The sequence below is a fragment of the Rhododendron vialii genome, chromosome 6a, assembly GCF_030253575.1.
Source record: "Rhododendron vialii isolate Sample 1 chromosome 6a, ASM3025357v1".
NCBI classification, from domain to species: domain Eukaryota; kingdom Viridiplantae; phylum Streptophyta; class Magnoliopsida; order Ericales; family Ericaceae; genus Rhododendron; species Rhododendron vialii.
Window position 1 is genome coordinate 9,909,893 of NC_080562.1, and position 23,942 is coordinate 9,933,834.

Here is a 23,942-nt window from a genome sequence, read left to right on the forward strand (position 1 = left end):
AAAATGTTTCGTTCAAGCTTCTTTGTGTTGACTTTTTAAATTGGACACTCATTTTAGAACGTCCAAAAAAGAAAAGATGAACCATCGAAATAGAACGGAGAGAGTACTACCATTTCCTTTCCTTTTTCTTCCCCTTGTCTCCAAAATAAGTACTCAAAAGTGTGAAAGAATTCAATTGGTCTGATATCTTGCTCAGAACCCAAAGGCATATCTCACTTCTCCTAAATTGGAGACAAGATTATCCTTAAACCCTTACTTACACAATTTAGCCCTAAATAGTAACTAGCGAATGATTTGAACTTGTGGTTCAAGAGAACACATTGAGTAAAATTTAATACTAGCTTTATTCCATTGTTGTAGTAAATTATGAATTTACATTTCCATATTGGCCACACAAAAAAAAAAAAAAAAAAAGAGGAGAGAATTTACATTTCCAGCTCCATGTTGGAAGAATTGTACAATTCGGCAAAGCAAGGGTGAAAAGGCAGGGATCCAATGGGTACATAAGACCCTTTTTCTTTAACAGTTCTTATCAGACTTATATTGTAGAACATGGGTGAATTAATTTCATATTGGTCTTATAGTAATCATGATCCTATTTGTACCCGTACTTGAAAATTCAGTAGTTTCAACTATTTAACAACTCACTTTTGTTAAAGTTGGACGCTTTCTACCTGGTCGAATTTCTCCTTTTGTCAGAATTGTTTTATTCTCTTCTTTTTTAGAATTCATTTAGGAACACAAAGGAGAGGATAGATGGCTGTATAAAGCAACAAAGACAATTCTAAATAGAGATTACATGTTCATTTAGAAAATGTTGAAATTTGGGTAATGAGTCCATGGCACACATGAGTTTAAACAAAATTATGTGATGATATAACAACCCTTAAAATGTACAATGATCTCTTCCTGAAGTGATTTTCTTGTGGAAGACCTGCAACTTTTTGTTGAAATGCCCCCTTGCAAAGAAAGTTTAAGACCATTTATGTGTCAAACTAGCAACATAAACATGAGCAAAGAAAAAGGGAGGGAAAGCAAATACTAGCATAAAGGAGAGTGTATTCGTTGCTAATTGTTCCCAAAAATTGTGTTTTACTTTATTCTCTATTTAAATCTTTTTTATAACTCAAGACATGAACGGCCCTTTTTATAAGCCAATTTGGGTCTTCAGCACGCCTTAAGTCTTGATTGTTCAAGAATTCAAATCTAGAGGCCTGCGCTTGCCACGGCCCCTCTTTGATTCTCATACCTAGGGATACTAAAAGCCCAAATTCCTGGCACCTAACAAAGAGCAAGGCCTTAGCAAATGTCAAATCGTTCTTCCATGACTAGAGTACCGCCATCCTATGCCAAAAAGTGGGATCTCCAAAAAGGGTAATCATCCAAAGCAATGTGGCAATAATAGCAGCCGAGTGCGAGTTCTTTGATTTGGCACGAATTGACCAAAAATAGTACATTGTTTGGTAGTACTAAAATTATGTATGGATGGTTCCTACGCCATTACCCTTTAGGTCTGTTTAATTGACCAAATTAAATATGAGATGGAATTATAAATATTGTGAGAGGTCATGTTTTATGTTTCAATGCAAGAATCAATTATAGAGAAATTGCACATCCTTGGAAAGGCAATCATGCATGTTGTTGTGGTATTGCTTAATTTCCTCCGTACTAATCCAGTAAGATTGTCCATTATATTTTTTTTTGCCAAGCAAAAAAAAAAAAAAAAAGATTGTCCATTATATTTCGAACATTGAATACAAAGATTAATAGGAACCAAAGAGCATAATGGCATCACAACAAGAAGGAAGAATCTCAAATTGTCCCATTATATTGTTGGAGTTCCAATGAAATTTGGTTGTAGAAGGGGTGGTGGTATAAGCTTGACATTCCAGATAAGGGTTAATTTGGAATTAAAATATTGGTAACATAGTGTGTTGCTCAACTTGGATGAGTGGCAAGATTCTTCCCATATCTTCGGATTCTTCCTATTTTAAACCAATTATCGGACTTAATTGATGATAATGGCTTGTTTAGTACTGATACTCGGCTCTACTTTCTAAATAGAAGGGGGAAAATGGCTCTAATTTCTATATATGGACAGGGTCCTCAGTTCAAATTATTGGAGTGGATGAAAGCTATCTACTTCGGGGAAAAGGATCAACTAAATATACCTTTATGCAGAGATAGTAATAGTTTAGAGTCCTTAGACAAATCATGAGATTCCTAGTAGGTTCAAGAAAGCATCCACTACCTTGTTCTCACCAATAACAAGGAATAAAACAATCATTTTAGTGACGCCTCCCCTCAATGGGACGACTTCACCACCTACACACAAAAAAGCTGAAGAAAAACCTCTCTCCTCCAACTGCCCAATTATATGGGAGAAGAGATAGATCTCAATCCAACTTTGCCAACTGCCATAGGTGGTCAAAATTCTAAAGTAATGTTTTCAAACGTTAAGTTGAGGCTCAAATTAAGATTAGTGATGCAAGGTGTGAATTTAAGTAACGGTCTTTCTGTTGTCAGCCTAGTGGGTTGACAATAAGCACACAAGAGAATAAGGAAAACACATATTTGTATATATTTTTTTACATTTTTTAATATACATTCATACTTTTTATTGTCAGTCCAGTGGGCTAATTTTAGATTTTTCCTTTAAGTAATTAATAATCATAACCTATTTTCATTTATATAGGATCGATTAGATTGTTAGGTATGTATTAGTGTAGTTTGATCTTCCTAGAGCTTAATATTCCTTGATTTGAGCGGATTGAGCTTTACCTATTTCCTAGATCTTCGTTTTTGCCAATTTGTGTTTTTTTTTTTTTTTATTATAGGAGATTTGCTCTTGTTCAAGTTGTACGATGCGTCAACTAGGCTATCAAAAAGTGTATCACAAAGTTCGAATTTGTGCATTACCCTTAAATCCTATGCCATGTTTATTATGGGTTGTTCGCACAAGGTGCACTTTTTGCATTCCCTTCTCTCCTAGTATATACACACCGGCGGCTAGGGTTTCTGCCCTATCTCTCCCTTTTTCTCTCTTCTCCCTTTCCCTACCTTTCAAATACTTTTTTCTCACAGTCTATTTGTCCCTGGCACCGATCTCTTTCCTCTGGCTTTCACCTCGGGGGGGCCTTTTACTGATAGAGGAGTACTGAGAGAATGAATCTGAACGTTCTTTTACTCACCAGTACAACATCTTGGCATCTCAATCGGAAAAAGTATATCAAATGTCATTTACAAAGTTTGTAAACAAAAGTGCGAAAACTCAATAAATAGCTAAGATTTAAGGGGCCATTTGCCGATAAACGTTCTTTACACCGGTTATAACATTTGGTGGTCTTGTGGCAGATTTGAGATTAATGCTAGGCACTAGTAGTCTAGTATCATTTTTTATGTGTTAAAACGAGAGCATTTTTTATAGATAGGGAATATATATATATATATTTGAAAAGCCACACTGAATCCACCCTATAATGGAGTCACTATGACCACCTGTTCTATTGATGATAGAGATCATGACAATTAGTTGCCATCGTCTCTAGTTGAATTGGAGCTCACTGTATTAAGTCGTTGGGAAATTGCGTCTTTTTCGCAATAAGGAATATTTTTGCGAGCCTTAGGCAATTGGCTAAGTGACCTTTCATAAAAACGAAAAAATGTGAAAAAAGGGTCATGCACTCATGCATATTATTACCCTAAGGAAATTTGCATTCCCTTCTCTCCTAGTATATACACACCGGCGGCTAGGGTTTCTGCCTTATCTCTCCCTCTTCCCCTCTTCTTTTTCTCTATTCTCCCTTTCCCTACCCTTCAAATACTTTTCTCTCACTGTCTATTTGTCCCTGGCACCGATCTCTTTCCTCTGGCTTTCACCTCCTTTCTACTCCGTTGGTCGCCCACCGGTTACCATTCTTGGGTATATCTAGTTTGCCTTAACGCACTACAAGAAAAAGTATGTTTAGTGATGAAAAAGTGGCGACAAAATTTAATTTCATCTCTAAATGAGTATATTTGGCGACAAAAAAATAAATTCGTCACTGTTTTGATAACTTCCTTGACGAAATTATTTTGTCACCAATTATAACTATGAGAACTGCTATGTGCACCGATAGCATTGTAGGGATATCGTACCAACCGGCGGCGCGGGGCCGTCTCCGGCCACCGGACGGCCGATTCAAGCCGTCCAAAAATTTAAAAAAAAAAACCGAGGGGACCACATGGGAATCAACGGCATCCGATGTGTGTAGGGTGCTCGATCTAAACACCCTATTTTTCGTGTGTACATTTTTTTAAAATTTTTGGACGGCTCGGATCGGCCGTCCGGTGGCCGGAGACGGCCCCGCGCCGCCGGTCGGTACGATATCCCTACAATGCCATCGGTATACATATCATTTCTCTATAACTATTTAGCGACAAAAAATATATTTTTGTCACCAAAGGCTTCTATTTGGCGACGAAATAAAATTTTCGTCGCCAAAAGAGTAAAAAAGGAGACGAAATTATTTTTTGTCACCAAAGATAACTATTCGGTGACGGAAAAAATATTTTGTCGCCAAATGAACCAATTTGGCAACGAAAAATATTTTCGTCTTCTTTTTACGTTTTCAGTGACGAAAAATTTATCATTTGGTGACAAAATTTATGAATTACGCTTTGTCACCAAATATATTTCGGGCATAATTCTTTGCTCAAAACTCCGATTGAGATAATTTAAATTAGGTTTGAACAATAACATATAGAGCTATGACTTTCATGTTTATTAAAATTGCTAATTTTAATGTTTAATAGTTCAAAATATATTTTAATGTTCAATGTATGTGTTATACATTAGATATTTCAAACATATGCTGAAAAGTTTGTGTGGTGTAATTGGTTAAAGCTTGCGTGCAAAACTTAGGAGACTCGGGTTCGAAACTCCGCAGGAGCAAGAAAGTGAGATTTTTTTTCACATATAAGAATGTCTTTCGCGACGAAAAATTTCGTCACCGATGGGTCACCTTTGACGAGCCAAAGGGAATAATTTGTGACGAAATTTTTTGTCATCAAAAAAGCACAATAGGTGACGAAGAAAATTTCGTCACCAAGTCATTTTTCCGTGACGAAATTTTTCGTCACCAAAAGGCACTATAGGTGACGAAAAATAGATTTCGTCACCAGGTAGGAATCCTCGACAACCTTTAGTCGACAAATTTTTTTTCGTCACCTATATTATTTGTGACGAAAAACATATAATTTGCGACGATTTTTATTCGTCACCCAATGCAATTTTTCTTGTAGTGACGGCAAGATACGGCCTGGCGGCAGAATAGGCGTGCATGGTCCATGCATTTCTACCACCGATTACTACTTTTGCTTTTTGCGGCTGGCGTGGGCTTTATCTTCAAAGGATTAACTACCATTGAAAGTCTACTATTCAAAGCCACAGAATCCAAACACTAATTATATGACATGCAATATTCGAAATTCACTTGCTAACATTGAAGCATTTTATTGAAGTGTGTTTTGCCATGAAAATGAGCCAACTTCTTACATTTGAAAGCTTATATGCTAGTCACTTAACGTGACTTTTGGATGTCTCTATATGATTTTATCATATTATGAAGCTCAGTTGCGACAAATTTCCTTAGGGTAATAATATGCATGAGTGCATGACCCTTTTTTCACATTTTTTCGTTTTTATGAAAGGGGCCACTTAGCCAATTGCCTAAGGCTCGCAAAAATATTCCTTATTGCGAAAAAGATGCAATTTCCCAACGACTTGATACAGTAAGCTCCAATTCAGCTAGAGACGATGGCAACTAATTGTCATGATCTCTATCATCAATAGAACAGGTGGTCATAGTGACTCCATTACAGGGGGGATTCAGTGTGGCTTTTCAAATATATATATATATATATATATATATATATATATATATATATATATATATATCGGGGCGGTTCCGAAGACACCTAAAAAAACACCCCATAGCTCTCGATCAAATTTTGATGATCTGAGTCGCTCAATGTAATCAGAACGTGATTTTAAGGGTACACGCGAGAAATCAGCAAAAAAAATGACCGGGAAGGGCTTGATCCGAACAGTTTCAAACAGTTTTTTATTGAACGATTTAAATAAAAACTGCTCAAATCAAGCCTTTCCGTGTCATATTTTTTGCTAATTTCTTGCGGGCACCTTTAAAATCACATTCTGCACACATTGAACAGTTCGGATCATAAAAATTTGATCGAAAACTATGAGATTGAGATTTGGGGTGTTTTTTTAGGGTGTCCCTTGAACCGTCCCGTATATATATAGAGTCAGGTTCCGGTGAGGGATCCCGCATTTTATTAAAATGCGGGATCCCCCTTCCCGATTGAATTTCGATGATCCGAGCCACTCAAAGTTATCAGAACGTGATTTTAAGGGCCCTTGCGAGAAATCAGCAAAAAAAATGATCGGGAAGGGCTTCATCCGAGCAGTTTTCATTGAACGGTCATTTTTTTGCTGATTTCTCGCTTGGACCCTTAAAATCATGTTTTGCACACATTGAACGGTTCGGATTTTCAAAATTTGATCAAGAAATGAAAACCCGCATTTTAACAAAGTGAGAGATCCCTCACTTGATCCGTGATGTATATGTACATATATATATTCCCTATCTATAAAAAATGCTCTCGTTTTAACACATAAAAAATGATACTAGACTACTAGTGCCTAGCATTAATCTCAAATCTGCCACAGGACCACCAAATGTTATAACCAGTGTAAAGAAGGTTTTGCTTCATTCGGTATATTCTCTTTATCGGCAAAGGGCCCCTTAAATCTGAGCTATTTATTGAGTTTTCGTATTTTTGTTTACAAACTTTGTAAATGACATTTGATATACTTTTTCCGATTGAGATGCCAAGATGTTGTACTGGCGAGTAAAAGAACGTTCCGATTCATTCTCAGTACTCCTCTATCAGTAAAAGGCCCCAACCCCCCCCCACCCCCCCCCCCCCCCCCCCCCCATATCCCTTAGATATATATTTATTAAGTTTCCATATGTTAATTTACAAAATTGGAGACGCATATTGTATGTACTCCTAAATTAGTAATATGTACGCCAAGATTACTACGAATCCATCCTGTATAAGTATCCTGAATACGCCCGTGACTCCACGATCCATTGGCTCTTATACGCGACCGATAGTGTGAGTAGAAGAATGGATATATGCTCTCGATCGAGTAAAGAAACAGGACTATCTGATTTCATTCTAGAAAGTTACTCCTACTCTTACTCTTTTTCGACAGCTAGCTTGTGATCTATCTGATTTCATTCTATATAGTTAAAGTACTACAGTATAATTTACTACAGATAGTCGGAATATGGCGGAACAAGAAACTTAATCATACTAAAATCAACTGTTAATAAGTGGAAAACTTCTGCTCTATGTAGGCCAAATTAATTAGTACTTGGTTTTATCAAGATGACACACAGAGAAACGGATGCATGACAGAGACTTAGACTGCGAGGCCGCCAAGAGTTGATTCTAAAACTATGATAGATTTTTGAAAACTTCTACTCTAAAATCAATTGGCATGCAACAGATTGACTAACCTTTAAACTATATAGACCAAGCTTACGTAGTTTAAAGACCAAGCTTACGAGAACCGATTTGACAACTTCATTTCACTCACCATGGAGGTTCACGACGACCTTTCCCAAAATGTTGCAAAAGAAATCCTCAAATGAATAAGAACCTCCACTACAATCTCCAAATTTGGCTTTTAACCAGCTATACATATATACGCTTAGACAATTTATCAAACATGTAATGTATACAACCATGAAACCTTGCCCTAATTAAACTCATACACTGATATACGGCACACTACTCCGTGTCAAAATAAAATAAAATTACAGTACTATTCAAAAGTACAATAACCACAAGCGCAACTAAATAATCCGTAAAAGCAAGCGATTTCGAACTGCAAGAAAACAAAATGCCACCTACTGTTATTTCAAATCCACACATTTAAACTTCTCAATTAATCCACAGCAAAACGGATACGGAAATACAATCAACTATAGAACGGCACATATTTCAGGCGAATTAAATATGGAGGTCCGTATAAGAAGTGATTCAAGTAGTTCAACGTACAGATCTCAAACAATCACGTAAACAAATCACCATTACCTAACACAGACGTTCAAATACGCAAGATTCCTAGTGTTGTGATTTCCATTTTTGATCTTTATGTTTATGACAATGAAGTTTTTCTTTTGCCGATCAAAAACAAATAAAGAAAAGCATCGAGTATAGAGAGAGAGAGAGAGAGAGAGAGAGAGAGAGAGAGAAGGAGGAGAGAGAAACCTGACCTGGTGCTAGCAAACTCGTAGAGCTTATCAGTGCTGGAGAAGATGATGACTCCGACCTCCGCATCGCACAGGATCGCTAGCTCCTTTGCCTTCTTGAGCAATCCGTTCCTCCGCTTCGAAAAAGTCACTTGCCTGCTCGTCGTGTTGTCGATCCTCCTTATCACGATCTTTCCTCGCCCCATCCTATACGCACATACGTATCGAGAAAGAGTAGAGGTAGAAACCGAGAAAAAAGAAGAGATCAAGGAAAATCGAAAGAGTGTCAGTGCGTAGAAATCGAAAAATCAAAGTTTTGAGAGAGAGAGAGAGAATAAATGAAAACGAGAACTGTTTTGCGTAATTGAGTGTGTGTGAGAGAGTGAGAGGAGAGAGAGAGAGAGAGAGAGAGAGAGAGAAATTTTCCGAGGACTAACTTTGCTGGAGACTTTTAGAGCAATCGTGGTTTTGGGCAGTTTTCTGATTAAGGAAAGCCTGTTTTGTGTTGAAGATATTAGAAACCAGTGTACTACAGAATACCGCCATTGTACTCCACAATACCACTAGTGGTTTGCACCATGCCCGGCAAGTGGACAAATGGGGAGACCGGATGGAAAATTACTCAGTGCCCCTCGGAAACTGTCAAGTCGTGTTCCGGGATCTTTATCCGCACGTGTTGACTTAAGACTTTTACAACCGGCTTGAATGTGTGGCGGATGAGAGGTTTGGGATATTACGTGAAGTTGCTTTGGGTGCACTGAATAATATGCTCTGACAAGATAGAGTAATATTTATTGTCTCTTCGGATGGTACACATTCGTCGTATGGATCGCTGACGCGTGGGACGAATCGTGGGACTTCCCCTTTTGGGGAATTTCGCTTTTTCGAAATGGAAATATAATAATATAATAATAGTGGTATTAGGTTTTTTTTTTTTTTTTTGGCAAGGAGTAGGTTATTAAAAGTGACAATTTTAAAGTTATTTGAGATTGTCTATTATACCCATTGGCTTCAAAACCTTGGTAGGATCGAAAAGAATATGCATCAAAATTGCAAGTTAGCCTAAATGATTGATGGCTTGCTTGTTAACTTTCTCCACCTTAATAAATAATATGTTACACAATAATTTACCTATCTTAAATAATTAAACATTTTGACAAGACTGTATTTTAGAGTAAAAAATAAAATATTTTCGTGTATAATATTTTGAGACATGCATGAAACTATAAAATATAACAAAGGGGACATTGAGTACGTAAGAGCATCTCTAACCCAGTTATCCTGTTCCCCAGAATGGAGAATGATATCTCCAAAATAGATATTGGATGATATCCCCAAATGGAGATGTGGATTTTAGTCTCCAAATTAATTAGGATTCATTAGAACTTTTGGAGACTGATGTCTCAAAAAATAGTTTTTAGAATTCTCACTTGACCTTTTTTCTCTTTTACTTTTAATTGCAATACCAATTACCAATGGGATTTTTTTTTTTTTTTTTTGTAAATAGATACAACTTTTATGCCACGAGTCTAATGTTTATCAAATCATATTGGCAATATGTTTCCAATGATGTACATCAATATTGATCGTGTTTAACTAACATTGCAAATTGGAGAAACAATTTGGAGGAAAGTTTTAGAGAAGAAAATGGATATATTGGAATATGTGTAAGTAGTGAAATCTTCTATACTTTCTTTCTAGCTTGATAAATTTCATTTTTTAGAGTTTCTAAAATGGGGGATATATGGGTAAGAATTGGGTTGGAGATGCTCTAAGGTTTTTTTTTTTTTTTTTGTCAATCGATAGAAGAGATCATGTGCATCATACATGAAGTACAAAGTATAAATTCGGGACACTACATCAAATGTGTAATAGGTCTTATCTCCTATAGGAATATGATCTCCATGTATAGGTCATAGCTTTTGGATTCAAAAACAACGTTTCTAAAGACGCCGGGGAATTCAATATCTACTATTTTTTTTAAGTAATAATGCCATGGACTTGCATGGTGGTCCAAAATTGGTTGGATACTTAACTAAAACTATAAGGTCAATGGTTTAAGTCTTGGTCACCACGAACTCCTTAATCCTCAAACTGTCAAACATATATTGCATGAATTTCTCGCATACTTTTTTTTAAAATTAGAGCAACAACTGTCATTATTAAATTAAAATATAGATCACATTGTGCCAGCTGGTGACATTCAAAATCACTTTTATAACAAAAATTGACTTAGTTAATGTACTGGTATCACACACACACAGAGCTAAAAAAGTTTTGTAAACTAACAAAATCATATGGTTTTTTCTTATTGGTATCAAACTTTTACTTAATTTGGAAATCTCCAAGGGATCAACTAGGTGGTCAAAGCTTATAAAAGTTTAAGAGTTTGCTCTTCCTTAGATTTCATGATCCAAATCTTCAATATATTATTAACTCCTGTGAAGCTAGTCCATATAAGGTTATGCCCCGGCTTTAATCATGTTTCCTGCAAATGAATGGTGAGTTTCGCCCTCTAAAGATTAGTAAAGATGACCGTAATTTGATTCGTACACTGTGAGGCATAGAAAAAAAAAAACCCTTCCAGTTTTTTGGAATTCCCAATTTATTAAGTTTCTCAGAAGCATCTTTTTATATTTTCCAAAGGAAAAATGTTCTTTACGTCACTTATTGGGGTGAGATTTTAGTTTTTAAAGGAGGGTAATTAAGTAATTCCAAAGTTAGTACGAGTCCACGTGTCAGCACATTACTCGGAGAACGGAAAAGTAATGTACGATGATGGTGCTTCCCTATTTCAGGTTTTAAGTTAAGGTTGCCGTTTCAGGAAACAAGGGACTGAAGGGAGCACGCCTCAAAGCCATATTAATTTCCATGTTCTGATGTTTGTTCTCTCTCCCCCTCTCTCTCTCTCTCTTCCCCCCTCTCTCTCTCTCAACAACAATTGCAAGTTGTAAATGTCACCCATCAGCATATCTCGTATCTCGTGCTGCTGATAGTAAACATTTAGCTACAGATCTATATATGTATTTATGTATCAGTATCTATACTTCCTCGTCTTCAACTCGTCAACCAAGAATTTACTAGCTAGCTATGGCGTATTCATGGCTAAGAGCATCTCCAATTCAACACCTTTCAAATCTCTATTTGAAAGGATCAAATTAATCTATTTTATTTGAAAAGTAGATTTAAAGGATTGTAATATTTATCTCAATTTTAACTCAACACTCTATTTCTCAACTCCAACACATATTTGGAGAAGATTCTCTATTTTTTCCTTCATCTTTTATATTCAGAGGATCAAAGTTCATCCTCCCAAATAGATGAGAATTTTAGAGAATGGGTTGGAGAATGTTTTTCCTCCAAAATGAAGAAATGGAGTATGAGTTGCAGATGCTCTAAAGATTGGTCGATGGAGATAATGAAGATACATTGGGTAACTACTGTTAAATGTTCACCAGGCCACGAATTAGGATTCCATTGGCCTTGTTCGTTTAGCACATTTGGGTATTTTAGTTTTGGTAGTGGGTGGAGAGAGAAATAGGGTAATAATTGGAGAGAGGGGTAATGAGTGGAGAGAGATAGAAAGATAAATGAAATTAATAATTGAAGAAATAGGATAATGATTGAAGAAAGATATAGGGTAACGATTGAAAAACAAAGTTAAAACAAAGTAAATATGCTAAACGAACAAGGCCATTATATTTCAACTGTTATATTTAAAACACGTTGAATCAGCCAAAACTATTGATCAATGTAGCTAGCTAGCTGCTTTGAGTAACAAGAATTTAATAGCAGACAGATAAGTTTGTTAATGCGAGACTGCTACTGATCGCTATAGCTGAATTGAGCAAAACGACCACTTGTCTGGTGACCTATCTCCACCAATGTGTGTGTGTGTATATATATATATATATATGTATGTATATTCAAACATTAATATATATTAGAACCTTAGTAGCATTTAATAATCAAGATTACTTCAAATGCAAACCAAGCATACGTTACACCAAACCTTGTGGTACGTAGTTGTGATCGAGAAAAAAGCCTCCCCATATAATTAAAGGAAAAGAAAATTATATTACATGTCACGGCATGAAGACTCTCGAATTCAAATATCATGCGTAGGCGAGGGACCCACCAGGCCAACTCCGTAAAAAGGTGACTCGACCAAGGGTATGCCAAGATCAATAGCTACACTATACTAAAACAAGACATAAACAAATGATTTCCATAATCATATTGCTTGATGTCATAATCTTGCCCATGCCCGCTCAGACAATTTTGTGTTATAATAATTCAGGATGCAATAATTAACCCATTTTTAGTACTTCAATAGCCCTTTCCCTTAATCCAAGTAGAGGTCCACCACCACCACCACTAGCTTGTTGCGATCAATCAGTATCTTTTATCTACTAATAGCAAGTTAATTACTTGTGTCGTAAAACTTAAGTTACTTTTAATTTGGTGGATAATGTTTCAGACAATATCAAATGATCGATGTTTGCCACTTGTTGCGCGCAACTAGTTAATGAACACGAGAGGTCGTTCTCTCGTGCTGACATAGTCGGGATGATTATATCGTGCTTTGATCCTCTTTTAGGTTCTTGATTTATTTTGTACGTCATGTGTATCAATAAATTTTCCATTGCTTAGCAGAAAAAAGGAAATCAACGGTTTGGAACACTCCGTACTTGAAAAAACAAAATTAATTTTTTGTTGTAAGTAAGTTCAATTGCAGCAAATACCTACAATACACTAAAGCTGTGTTTCTTGTGAACTTTTTTGTCTTGGAATTTTTTCGGTATTCTTTACTTTTTGCAACTTTCTGTTGAGCTTTTTATCATAATTTTTGAGATTAATCATTCGTCTCTACGAGATGAATTAGAAAAGTATCAAAACGTGGACCGATGTTGAAAAAAGTTCGTATATATAAGACGACAATTTAGAGTAAAAATACAGCTATTATTTTTGGCTTTAGTGATTTTTTTTTGCTTTTGGTTATAATTTTTTACATTTTAAACTTCTCTTATGGATAATTAATTATGTTCTAGATGATGTGGCATTTGTTATTGTTTTGTAATATAAAACTAGTGGTGGTTGCCAAAAACTATAGTAGTAGTATAAAAGTTGAGTGGCTGACATTTCATTGAACTGTCCAAATGCACGGGAATCAGAAAGGCAGATGTCCAGATTGGATACGCTGACTGACATGCATATGTATGCATTGAGAGGACTCACGCCTTGGCCAATATTCGAGGTAGCTTCCCACTCCGAACAACCTGCATTTTCTTGGAGAGCACACTGCGGCTATCAAATGAACTTCGCAAAAAGTTTATACTGTAAGTCTGTAATCAATATTTCAAAACACAATTCTGAACATAATTTATATTTGGAATCGTTCGATGCATGAAAACTTACTTGCATAGAATGATTTTGTAGAACAAAATATGTTTGAAGTTGTGTTATACTGTAAATTAAAGCTATTTCCCTAACATTGCTCTAAAGTTCAGGAGAAAAATTCAAAATATCCCCCAAACTTTACATTTAATGTTTATTAAACTTTCAAACTTTCAAAAATTAACTTTACTCTCAAAGTTATCTTTTGTTATTCAAATAGATTGGGTAACAGGGATTGTTTTTTCGTTAAATTCTGCCTTTCTCTCTCTCTCTCCTTCTCTGGCCGAATACATCTCTCTCTCTCTCCTTTCTTTTTGTTGGGACAAAACGTTAAGATGATAAGATTCGAAGACTTTGAAGTGTATCTAAAGATACTATCCTTAGAACGTAATTTGCCCCCACTCGATAGAGTTTGTTCTTGGATTAAGGCAAAGTCGTCCCCATGATTCAACAAAGCCTAAGGTTGAAGAATTGCAACCAACAAAATTGAAAGACTTTCAAGAAATCTTTTGTCTACTGTAACTAACTATTATGAGAGGGATGGATTTTGTGTAGGAGTGAAAAAAACGTAGGGGTGGAGAAGTTTATATAAGAGTCCTAAGTGCCCTTTGAGAAAGATGTGTCCTTAGGGAAAGATTACACCTCTTCAAAAGAACACATATGTATTCACACTCTTTCGTTCAAACATCACACCCCTGGAACAATTTGTTCCATTCACACCCATTTGTTCGAAGACACACTCCTTGAAGAGTTAGTTCTTTTTTATTACCTATTCGTTTGAAAGGCACCCATTCGTTCTATTAAATTTGGATCGTTGATCAGACACTCCAAAACCAACAGTTTTACTCCGTTGCGAAGAGCATAATCAAACATGAAACAAAATGTCTTTCCAGCCAAACCACCTCTCCCTACACCTCTTTTCTTCTTCCTCATTCCATGGCCGTTCCACCTCACCACCTACGTCCCCCATTTTCGGCTGACCACCTACACATCCTGCCACCATCTACTGCCACCTCCATAGCTGGCCATCGTCCTCCTCACTTCCAAAACTTGCCCACCACACCACCCCTCTCTCACTCACTTCCCTGTATAAACCCCATGCCCTAGCTCTGAAAATCACAACACAACACACCACTTTCATTGGAAATCGAGAAGAGAGAGAGAGAGAGTTTGGGTTCCAAAAATGGTGGTCTAGAGAGAGAAACGAAGTGGGTTTCGGTCATACACAAATTCGAACATCAATTCGTGTCTCCAATCTTCCACATTTGACCTTGAGCATCTTGGAGCCGTCCCCCATTCATGCCGAGCCGTCCCCAGGTAAGCCCCACAAACCCGTCAGCTTGGGCAACCCCCGGACTAGGGCAACCAATATTTTTTTTTTTTTGGACTAAAACATAGCATAAAGAATTGTGCTGGTTTGTTGGTTAGTATGGCATATTTAAGTTTCCTCAAGTGTACGTATGCCCAGGAGTCTATTCCTTTTAAAGATCCCCCCCTCACTGCACCCACTATTCTCTCTGCTTTTTTATTATATATATTTATGATTTGTTAAGAAGAGAAGGGCCATTTATTATTGGTGTACATTTTTTATTTTGGAAGATACTTTTTCTACATCAACAATTAGGGTATGTTCCACTTACTAAAATAAATATTTATTTTTTAAATTAAATGTGATGTATTGTGAGAGAATAACATGTCTTATAAAAGAGAAAATAAGTACTTAAAAAATAAGAACTTTAATGGAACGTGGCAAACTCCTCCAAAAAAAGAAAAAGAAAAAGAAACAACTACTCGTATTCGCATACTCACATAGTGATGTATGCAAATATGAAAAATATACATGTATATGTATATACTGTATACACAGAACTCACCAATTTTAAAAACTTCAATAAAAAAATTAACCATTTTTAAAGTCAGGTTTGTATTTTTTCAAGTTGGTCTATAATATTTTTTTTTCAATTTAGCATTAAATATAGAACAATGATTAAAAAAAATGAAAGTTAAAATAAATAGAAACCCATCATTTTTTTTTTCTTTGAATCGAATCATGCTAAATCATAAAACACCATAACCCAAATTCCATTCTAATTTTAATTTTTTGATAGAATTCAAACTAAAAGCACATTGTGACCTTGATTTTTTTGCCTTGTATTTTTTTTAAATTTTTTATGACTCAATAATAAGCGGGCAACCAAGCTTGAGGTCGGACTTGGGCAACCCAAACGTCGGGACCGGCACTGCCCCGAAGTCCCCCTTTGCCGTCATCTTGTTCGATTTTGTATCTGCTCCCGAAATTTTTTTTTAGCTCGTTCAACCGGAACCAATTCTATTATCAATTTGACGGAAATGGTCTATTTGAATAAAGAAAGATAACTTTGGAAGTAAAATTGATTTTTTTTTAAAAATTTGGGAATCTAATAGACATTGAGCGTAAAATTTGGGGGTGTTTTGAATTTTTTACAAAGTTCAATATGATCTTTACATAGGATCTCTTTGCAATTCACGCGCGCCCTAGTGGAGCTGTGACAGTTGTTTCATTCGGTTCAGTAGGTACCTCGCAAGAATATCTCATAATCGAACATTTTACTACAGGCAAGGAAATCATATTTTATCCTCAAAAATTTCATAGTTTTTTAGTCTGATTGTACACACACCTATTCAATCAGGAATGGATACAGTAAAAGCATAGTTTTTTCTCAATATAAATGACAAAATTGTAAATTCACTCAAATTTAAGAACGCAAATATTGCAACAAAGTACAAAAAAAAAAAAAAAAAGTCCAATGTGTGCTCTTGATCTCCAAGATTTGCGATCATGTGAGCTTGTGTCTCCGCCTGTGCCTGTGCCCGTGCCCATGCCTAGAGCTAGGCAACAGTCACGATAACATGACACGAATCAGACATAAAGTTAGCGGGTTAGGGTTGAACATTTCTGACACAAAATACGAAAATGACACGACTCGAGAACACGAATTCTAAATGGGTCGGGCCCATGCCTAGAGCTGGGCAACGGACACGATAACACGACACGAACCGAACACAAAGTTAGTGGGTTAGGGTTGAACATTTCTGATACGAAACACGAAAATGATACAACTCGAGAACGCGAATTCTAAATGGGTCGGGTTCGGGTTGAACACGCGAGACACGAAATTGACACGACCAATACGGTTACTAATTTATGTCACCCATTAACACAAACACACACACACACACACACATATATATATATAATATGGTATATCTGTAATTCTATATAGAGTTAGACAACAGACACGATAACACGACACGAACCGGACACGAAATTAACGGGTTAGGGTTGAGTATTTCTGACACGAAACACGAAAATGACACGACTCGAGAAATACGAATTCTAAATGGGTCGGGTTCAGGTTGGGTGGTTTGTGAACGAACCCGACTGACCCGACCCGACCCGACCCGACCCGACATGTTACCCAAGTCTACTCATGCCTATTCTCTTTATTCTGATAACTCAAAGGGCGTGTTTGATAATTCTCTTGGAGGAAGGGATTGGGATTGAGAATGTGATAGGATTGTTAATTCTTTGTTTGGTTGGTATTTGTGGATGGGGATTAGTTATCCCGTGGGATTGTTAATCCTCCAAAATGGGGGTATTAGCAATACCATGGGGGGGGTGTTACTACAAATTCCATCCCCATGGGATTGAGCAAGACTAGTTTAAAAATTCATCTCAATCCCAATCCCAATCCTAATCCTAGCCAAGACAAACATATTATTTACAATTTCACCTCATTCTCAATTCCAATCCCAATTCTAATTCTGTGCAAAACAAATATGAATAAATGATTCATCCCCTCATTAATAATCTCACCTCATTCTTAATCACAATCATAATCCCATCTCATTACGAATTCCTCCAAAACAAAATCTGCAATCAAACACGCCCAAAATGTTTGAGCGAGCTTAGGCACATGCGGATTTTATAAACAATAATTGCTGGACTGGCCAATTAGATTCGTTTGTCGATAGAATAAATCAAACCGAAAAATTGAGGGCAGGGATTAAAACAATAGTAATTTCTTACATGCCTCCAACTGTAAGCGTTGGACAAGTGTCAATCATCAGCCAAATGATGAGTATATAAAGGAAAGTGACTTCCCAAAATAACATGCCATCTCGTTGGAATCCAAGCAGTCAGAAAATGTTTCTTTACAAAGTGACGAGTTCTTTTGAAAATCATTTCTCTGCGGTCTGTGATGTGTGCATCATTTAGGAGTACTAGGAAGAAGCAACTGAGCTGGCTTTATCTCTTTTGAGAAAGGATCGAATGGTATTTAATTTTCTCTCTCTAGATTCCACTGCCTTTTCCCCTCTATATCTGGTTGCTGAAACTGTACGATGAAGACGATGTTAATCATAGTCTATTCGTTTAACATTTTCCCCGCTTTGTTTTTCCTTTTTTTCCTCGTCTGTTACAAATCTTTCGGTCCTCGTATCGTTTTTCTTTTTTGATTGGAAAAATAATAATTTATTCGAAACTTGATAAGTGTACATCAAAAAAAGATAACGAAAGTCTAACACCATATACAGATACATGAATGTGATACATGGAATAGGAAAAAAAGATACCTCCGATAAATAATAAAAAGCTAAGATAAAGACCAAAACAGGTGGCACGAAATCAGGTTTCCGGTAAGCTGTTTTAAAAAAACAATCAACACCTACCATGGCTAAAGCTGACAAATAGCAAGATGCGTACATTCTTTTGTTGGGGTTGGGGTATCTTTCTCAGATTTATTCATGGAAATGTACCCATTTACTGTAATATACTAATAATTTTCAGAGCAGTATCAACGTCCCTGTCTGATCGACAAAGTCCAATAAAACTCAGAGCATCTTCCAATTAAACAAAAGCTACTTGATGCGTCGTTATGGCTAAAGGCCCCGTTCCAACTAACCTTCTTTTTTGAAAACTTCTTTTTCTTCAATTTTCAAACTCAAATATAATGAAAATAAAAAATAATTTTTTGATTTTTCTTGCACCGTATAAAAGATCTCAATAAAATCTATCAAACAAGATCCATATTGGTAGGAAAATTATTTGCATAAACATATAATTTTTGAGCTTGAAATTACCTTCTTTTTTCCAAAACCTTCTTTTTTTAGAGTTGGAACACCCCCTAAGTTTTCTCTTCTTAAAAATTAGCATAAATTAATAGTACTCTTTTCTTTTCCGGGCAAAAAGTACAAGACAGTACAAGACAGTTGGTTCGTCCCCTTCTTCGTGGGTCAAGGTCCGTCTAGTCATAAAGGACAGAAATGGTAAAATTGCATATTTCAGTTACGTCGATCGTTAAATATGAACAAAGAAATGTTCTCTGAAATCATCACATGCATTCATTCTATAAATTTATTTGTTTTCAGCAGAAAAAATATATATAAGAAGACTTCACATGAGATCAATGTCACGATGCCACATGCACAACAAGAGTAGAAAGAGAAACTAATAGAAGTTGTGCCATCTTCTTAGACATCTCTATGTAAAAAGCAGTAGACTAGCCAATTGGAACAGTTCCAGAGATATCTATAAAAATATTTTAAAAAATATCTCATAATTTTTTATCAAATTTTAATGATCCGAGCTGTTTAATGTGATCAAAACTTAATTTTAAGGATACTCGCGAGAAATCAGCAAAAAAATGACTGGAAAGGGCTTGATCTGAACAGTTTCAAACAGTTTTTTATTGAACTGTTCAAATAAAAATTACTCAAATCGAGCATTTCCAGGTCATTTTTTTTGCTAATTTCAAGCGAGCACCCTTAAAATCACATTCTAAACACATTAGACGGTTCGGATCATAAAAATTTGATCGGAAACTATTAGATTGAGATTTGAGATTTTTAGAAATCCCCGGAACCGCCCCGCCAACCAATCAATATTTTTTTGATTTGTGAAGAATTTCGCAAGAAAAAAGAATAGTAATGGGTCGACCATGGGAAAAACATAAAAGAAAGCTGATAAAAAAAAAGAAAATTAAAGAAACATCTGTTAGAAGCTAATTTTGTCTCTTTTTTCCGTCTCGATTTGTTTGACCCTTTTTCAATAGTCGCTCTTAATGGGGCCAACAATATTGAATTTCGATCTGAACTGTTTGAGGATGTTTTTCAATTATCAAAATGTTTTAACTAGTCTTGTAGACAACGTTTTTGAAATTAACAAAAAGAATATGTTAGCAACCATATAAAACATTTTTCTAAACATTCAGGACAGTGAAAAGGAACATATAAATCGGGACGGAAAAAGAACATAACGTTTTTTATTTTTTTGATCGGCCAGAATATAATCTCTTTTTTGATCGGCAAGAATATAGACTATTTTATGAGTTATATATCTGTAAAATAAATCAAGATATATATGTACGAGGAATCTATTTCTCTCACCCTCTACAAATCGATACTCCAATAAAGTAAAAGTTAGACTATACGCATTAACATGGCTTGATCAAGATTTAATTGTTGCCCACATTTTAAGCTTCTAATTGGGTGATATGATAATTCATAATTTTGGCTATGTACAAAGGTTGGCGCAAAGTACTCTGTTGCCACATACAAAAGCAAGAAAAGTACTTATAAAAAATTCAAGTAAAGTATTGGATATGTTATAAAGTAACTCGGAATCTAACGTTGGACAAAGCGGCCAAGTGGTTATGAGAACAAAATAAGTGCTCATTCATAAGGTCATAGGTTTCAATTCATTTCTACGGATCGGAGACCAAACATTTCAAGCCTTGGGGCCACTGAGGATTATGTCTGATCGTTACCTTCAAAACCCCGAAATTAGTCGAAAGGCGCGTAAACTGGTTCGGAAATCCAGTTATTAAAAAAAAAAGCTGGACAAAGCTAACCTCTTTTGTTTTCTTTTTTTATCAACAAAGCTAACCTTTTTTTTTTTTTTTTCCCACGAACAAAGCTAAACCTATTAGCAAATGGGGAATTGTTAGGTAGAGTGAAGAAGATGAGACCGGGCTAGATAGATAAAGATTCTTCACGGTCGGCACCTTTAATTAGTACCCATATATGAAAGAAAATGATATCTCTTGGGATTCCCTATATATTGGAGTAATTGTGTACTACAACTTAAATTGACCATTTTGGAAGTAAAATATAAGAGAGAGAAGGTTAATTAGATGTCGTTTCGCCATTGATTAGATGAAGTCATCGTCTACGCAAATTACTCGTGATTGATTCTTTTTTGTTTTTTCATGTATTCAAACTTTAGTTGGGTTGCAATTAGCTGTTGTGGATAATGTTGCATACGGTTCAGCCGTTGTGCACTCTGTTGTGGATCTGTCCTCTATTCAAATTGGAGTGACTTTGAATTTTATTGGATCGTGATTAGTGGAAGCTGTTGTGGATTATGTGGCATTTGCTGAAATCTAGCAGCCATATTTCTCTCAGGGATGAACAAAAAATCCGTCAAATCACAAATCCGATCCAAATCAGTCCAAACCGAAAATTTTGCTTCGGTTTTTTAGTAGTATGGTTTGGTCATGGTTTACAAAAATTAAAAATCGCGTTATATGGTTTACTGGTTTGGTCATGGTTTACAAAAATTAAAAATCGTGTTATATGGTTTACTTTGTGGATTCACATTCACAGTTATGGTTTCATATCGATCCAAACCGTATAATATATATATATATATAGAGTCCCCTTCTAATAAGGACCACCTCATTTTAATATATATATTGTTTAATTATGATTCACCAAATAATTATGGGAGCCTTAGACAACTACTTTTCTAATTTATCTATCCTATTAAATTCATTGCAATATCTACTTTTCTTCAACTACTTTTCTAATTTATCGATCCTATTAAATTCATTGCAATATCTAGTTTTCTTTCTCTGCCAAAATAATTTAGACTAAACTTCTAAATATATCACAATCCATTTCTAAGTTCCTGTGATTTAATATTTATTATACACAGAAAACATATGGGATCACCAGATCAGTTAACTTCCACAGTTCATTCTAGTGACTTACTAGTATTTCATTTTCATAGTTTAAGACTTGAGGTAATTATTGACATTCTACTCTTAATTAGTTCGTTGATATTATAATATTTTGGTAATTTGAATGAAACTGGTTTTTAATATAACTTTTCTTTTAATTTATCTTCATAATTTTAAGTACTTTAAATATTCTTTGAAGATGATAGTTTAGTTCAAAGTAAACCGTGGTTTCAAACCGAAACCAAACAGTATTTTAATGGATTGGATTGGTTTGGTTATCTAAATTCATAATCTGTAGGTATTGGTTTGGTTCTTGGTTTACTACAAAACCGATCCAATCCAGACCACTCACCCCTAATTTCTCTACATCAGTATCGTCTCTCATTGCAATGTTTTGCAGTAATTGAAGCATTTTGTAATTGAGGATTATATCATCGGTTAGTTAGGTCACCTTTGTGTATTAACAGTTTTGCCATGTATTTTCTGTCCCTCTTTGTAGATGGAACGAAACACTGATACCTTCTTCATTAGATCTATGTAGCCACCTGACATTGTCGTCATGTTCTCTTCCTTCTCTCTTGGGATATGCTCTTTGTAGACTGTATATTTGGTTAACTTTTTTTTCTATTTCAAGTTCATTTACCCAAAAAATGTGATTTGGTGCGTATGAGACGTGGAAAATAAGTGACATAAATATAATAACGTTAAAATCTGCACTACATAGTCAAAGATTCAAAGGAAAATGAGCTTATAAATACAACTTTTGATTCATACCGTCCAATCAAATATGATTTGATAAGTTGGTACCTTTTGTATGACTTATCCGGCCATTACCTAGTGGAACGGAATTTTCCTTTTTCTGTGCACGATTTGAGTGTCAAGAATCGTGTTTCTTATTTTTGGACTTCAATATGGAACGTAAAAGAATAACAATTAAGAGTTCATGATTTGAGATAGAATTATCAATCAAAAGATAAAGATCATGAATCATAGTTATTGTAAACAACCAGAGTAAAAGGTATTAAAGTTTGAGTTGACTGTTACTCGTAAATTAAAAAGTACTTCCAAACCACTATTCTCTTCTCTCACAAAATTAACAATATTTTTTAATTTATAATACTTTAAATATGAAAGATATGAATTTTGTTTAATAGATTTCACTTAGTTTTATTAAACAAAATTTTTAAAATTATAAAAAAAATACTATAAATAACAAAATCTAGATGATTTTTGAAAGCTGTGAATAGTGGTTTGGAACATCTACTGTACGATGTGAGAAGTAATGATTTTAGCATTCAAAATTAAATATTAATTATATTTCAAGCTGATTGATGTCAAATTCGTCAGAGGTGTGTGTGTGTGTGAGAGAGAGAGAGAGAGAGAGAGAGAGAGTGATGTCAAATTCGTCGGATGGTGTGTGTGTGTGTGTGTGAGAGAGAGAGAGAGAGAGAGAATTGAACCAAAGCTCAAGCAATTGCACCCAAATAGCCCAAAATCTGCAACCACAAAACACATCTTGACCCAAAGAAAGAAAGGCAGCCCAAAGGTACTCCTCCAGTGAAGCCCACATCCCCATTTCGGAGCGCGTTAACCACGCTCTTCAAGACGCGTGGGGACAATTACGCAGGTATGATGTACGGCGAGTAAGCGGGTTCCAAAAAAAAAAAACGCATACCAAAGATAATTGCAACTATCCTCACACGTGTTTCACATGTGTCTGCTCCTTATCTTTTAATGATTTTTGAGAAATATTAAGTGCAAAGAAAATTGGCAAAGAAAATATCTTTAAAGTGTACATGAACGATTCAAATGCATTATACAATGAATCTGAACCGTTTATGTACACTTTGAAAATATTTTCTTTGCCCATTTTTTTTGTCCCTAATACTCCTCATATTTTTTGCAGGTGCATAAGGTCGTATTCTTCCTTTATGTGGGTTGGTTTAGCTGCTTTTGCAATTTTTTTTTGGGAGTAGGCGATTTTTCGGTTGTTTGGTTGGTCTTTTTCTGGCCATTTGCCTTTGATGTTGTTCCTTCTACTTTATCCTTATTATAAATGAATTGGTTAATCTTTCAAGAAAAAAAAATCACGAGTAATTATTTCATGCAATGGGGCTAGAAGGACTAATCGAGCCAAGCCAAACACATTATTGTTTAGGCTTGGCACGTGTAACGATCCGGATTTTTGACCTATTTTTTTTAATACAAATTTATATTA

The 23,942-nt window shown here is 35.5% G+C and overlaps 1 protein-coding gene across 4 annotated transcripts in view; it reads right to left on the reverse strand.

The window, feature by feature from the left end:
* The window catches only part of LOC131328816 (MADS-box transcription factor 27-like), a 39,532-nt gene extending 30,637 nt beyond the window's left edge, over positions 1-8,895 (reverse strand). For 2 of the 4 annotated variants that reach the window (XM_058361738.1, XM_058361735.1), the window contains exons 1-2: positions 8,765-8,895; positions 8,352-8,534 (exon numbers count right to left, since the gene is read on the reverse strand). In XM_058361738.1, the coding sequence (XP_058217721.1) occupies positions 8,352-8,533 (182 nt within the window). In that variant the 5' untranslated portion in view covers position 8,534; positions 8,765-8,895. Of the gene's footprint in view, positions 1-8,351; positions 8,722-8,764 lie in introns of those variants that run through there. The other 2 variants (XM_058361737.1, XM_058361740.1) reach the window with 2 other exon arrangements.
* Positions 8,896-23,942: the final 15,047 nt, after the last annotated feature.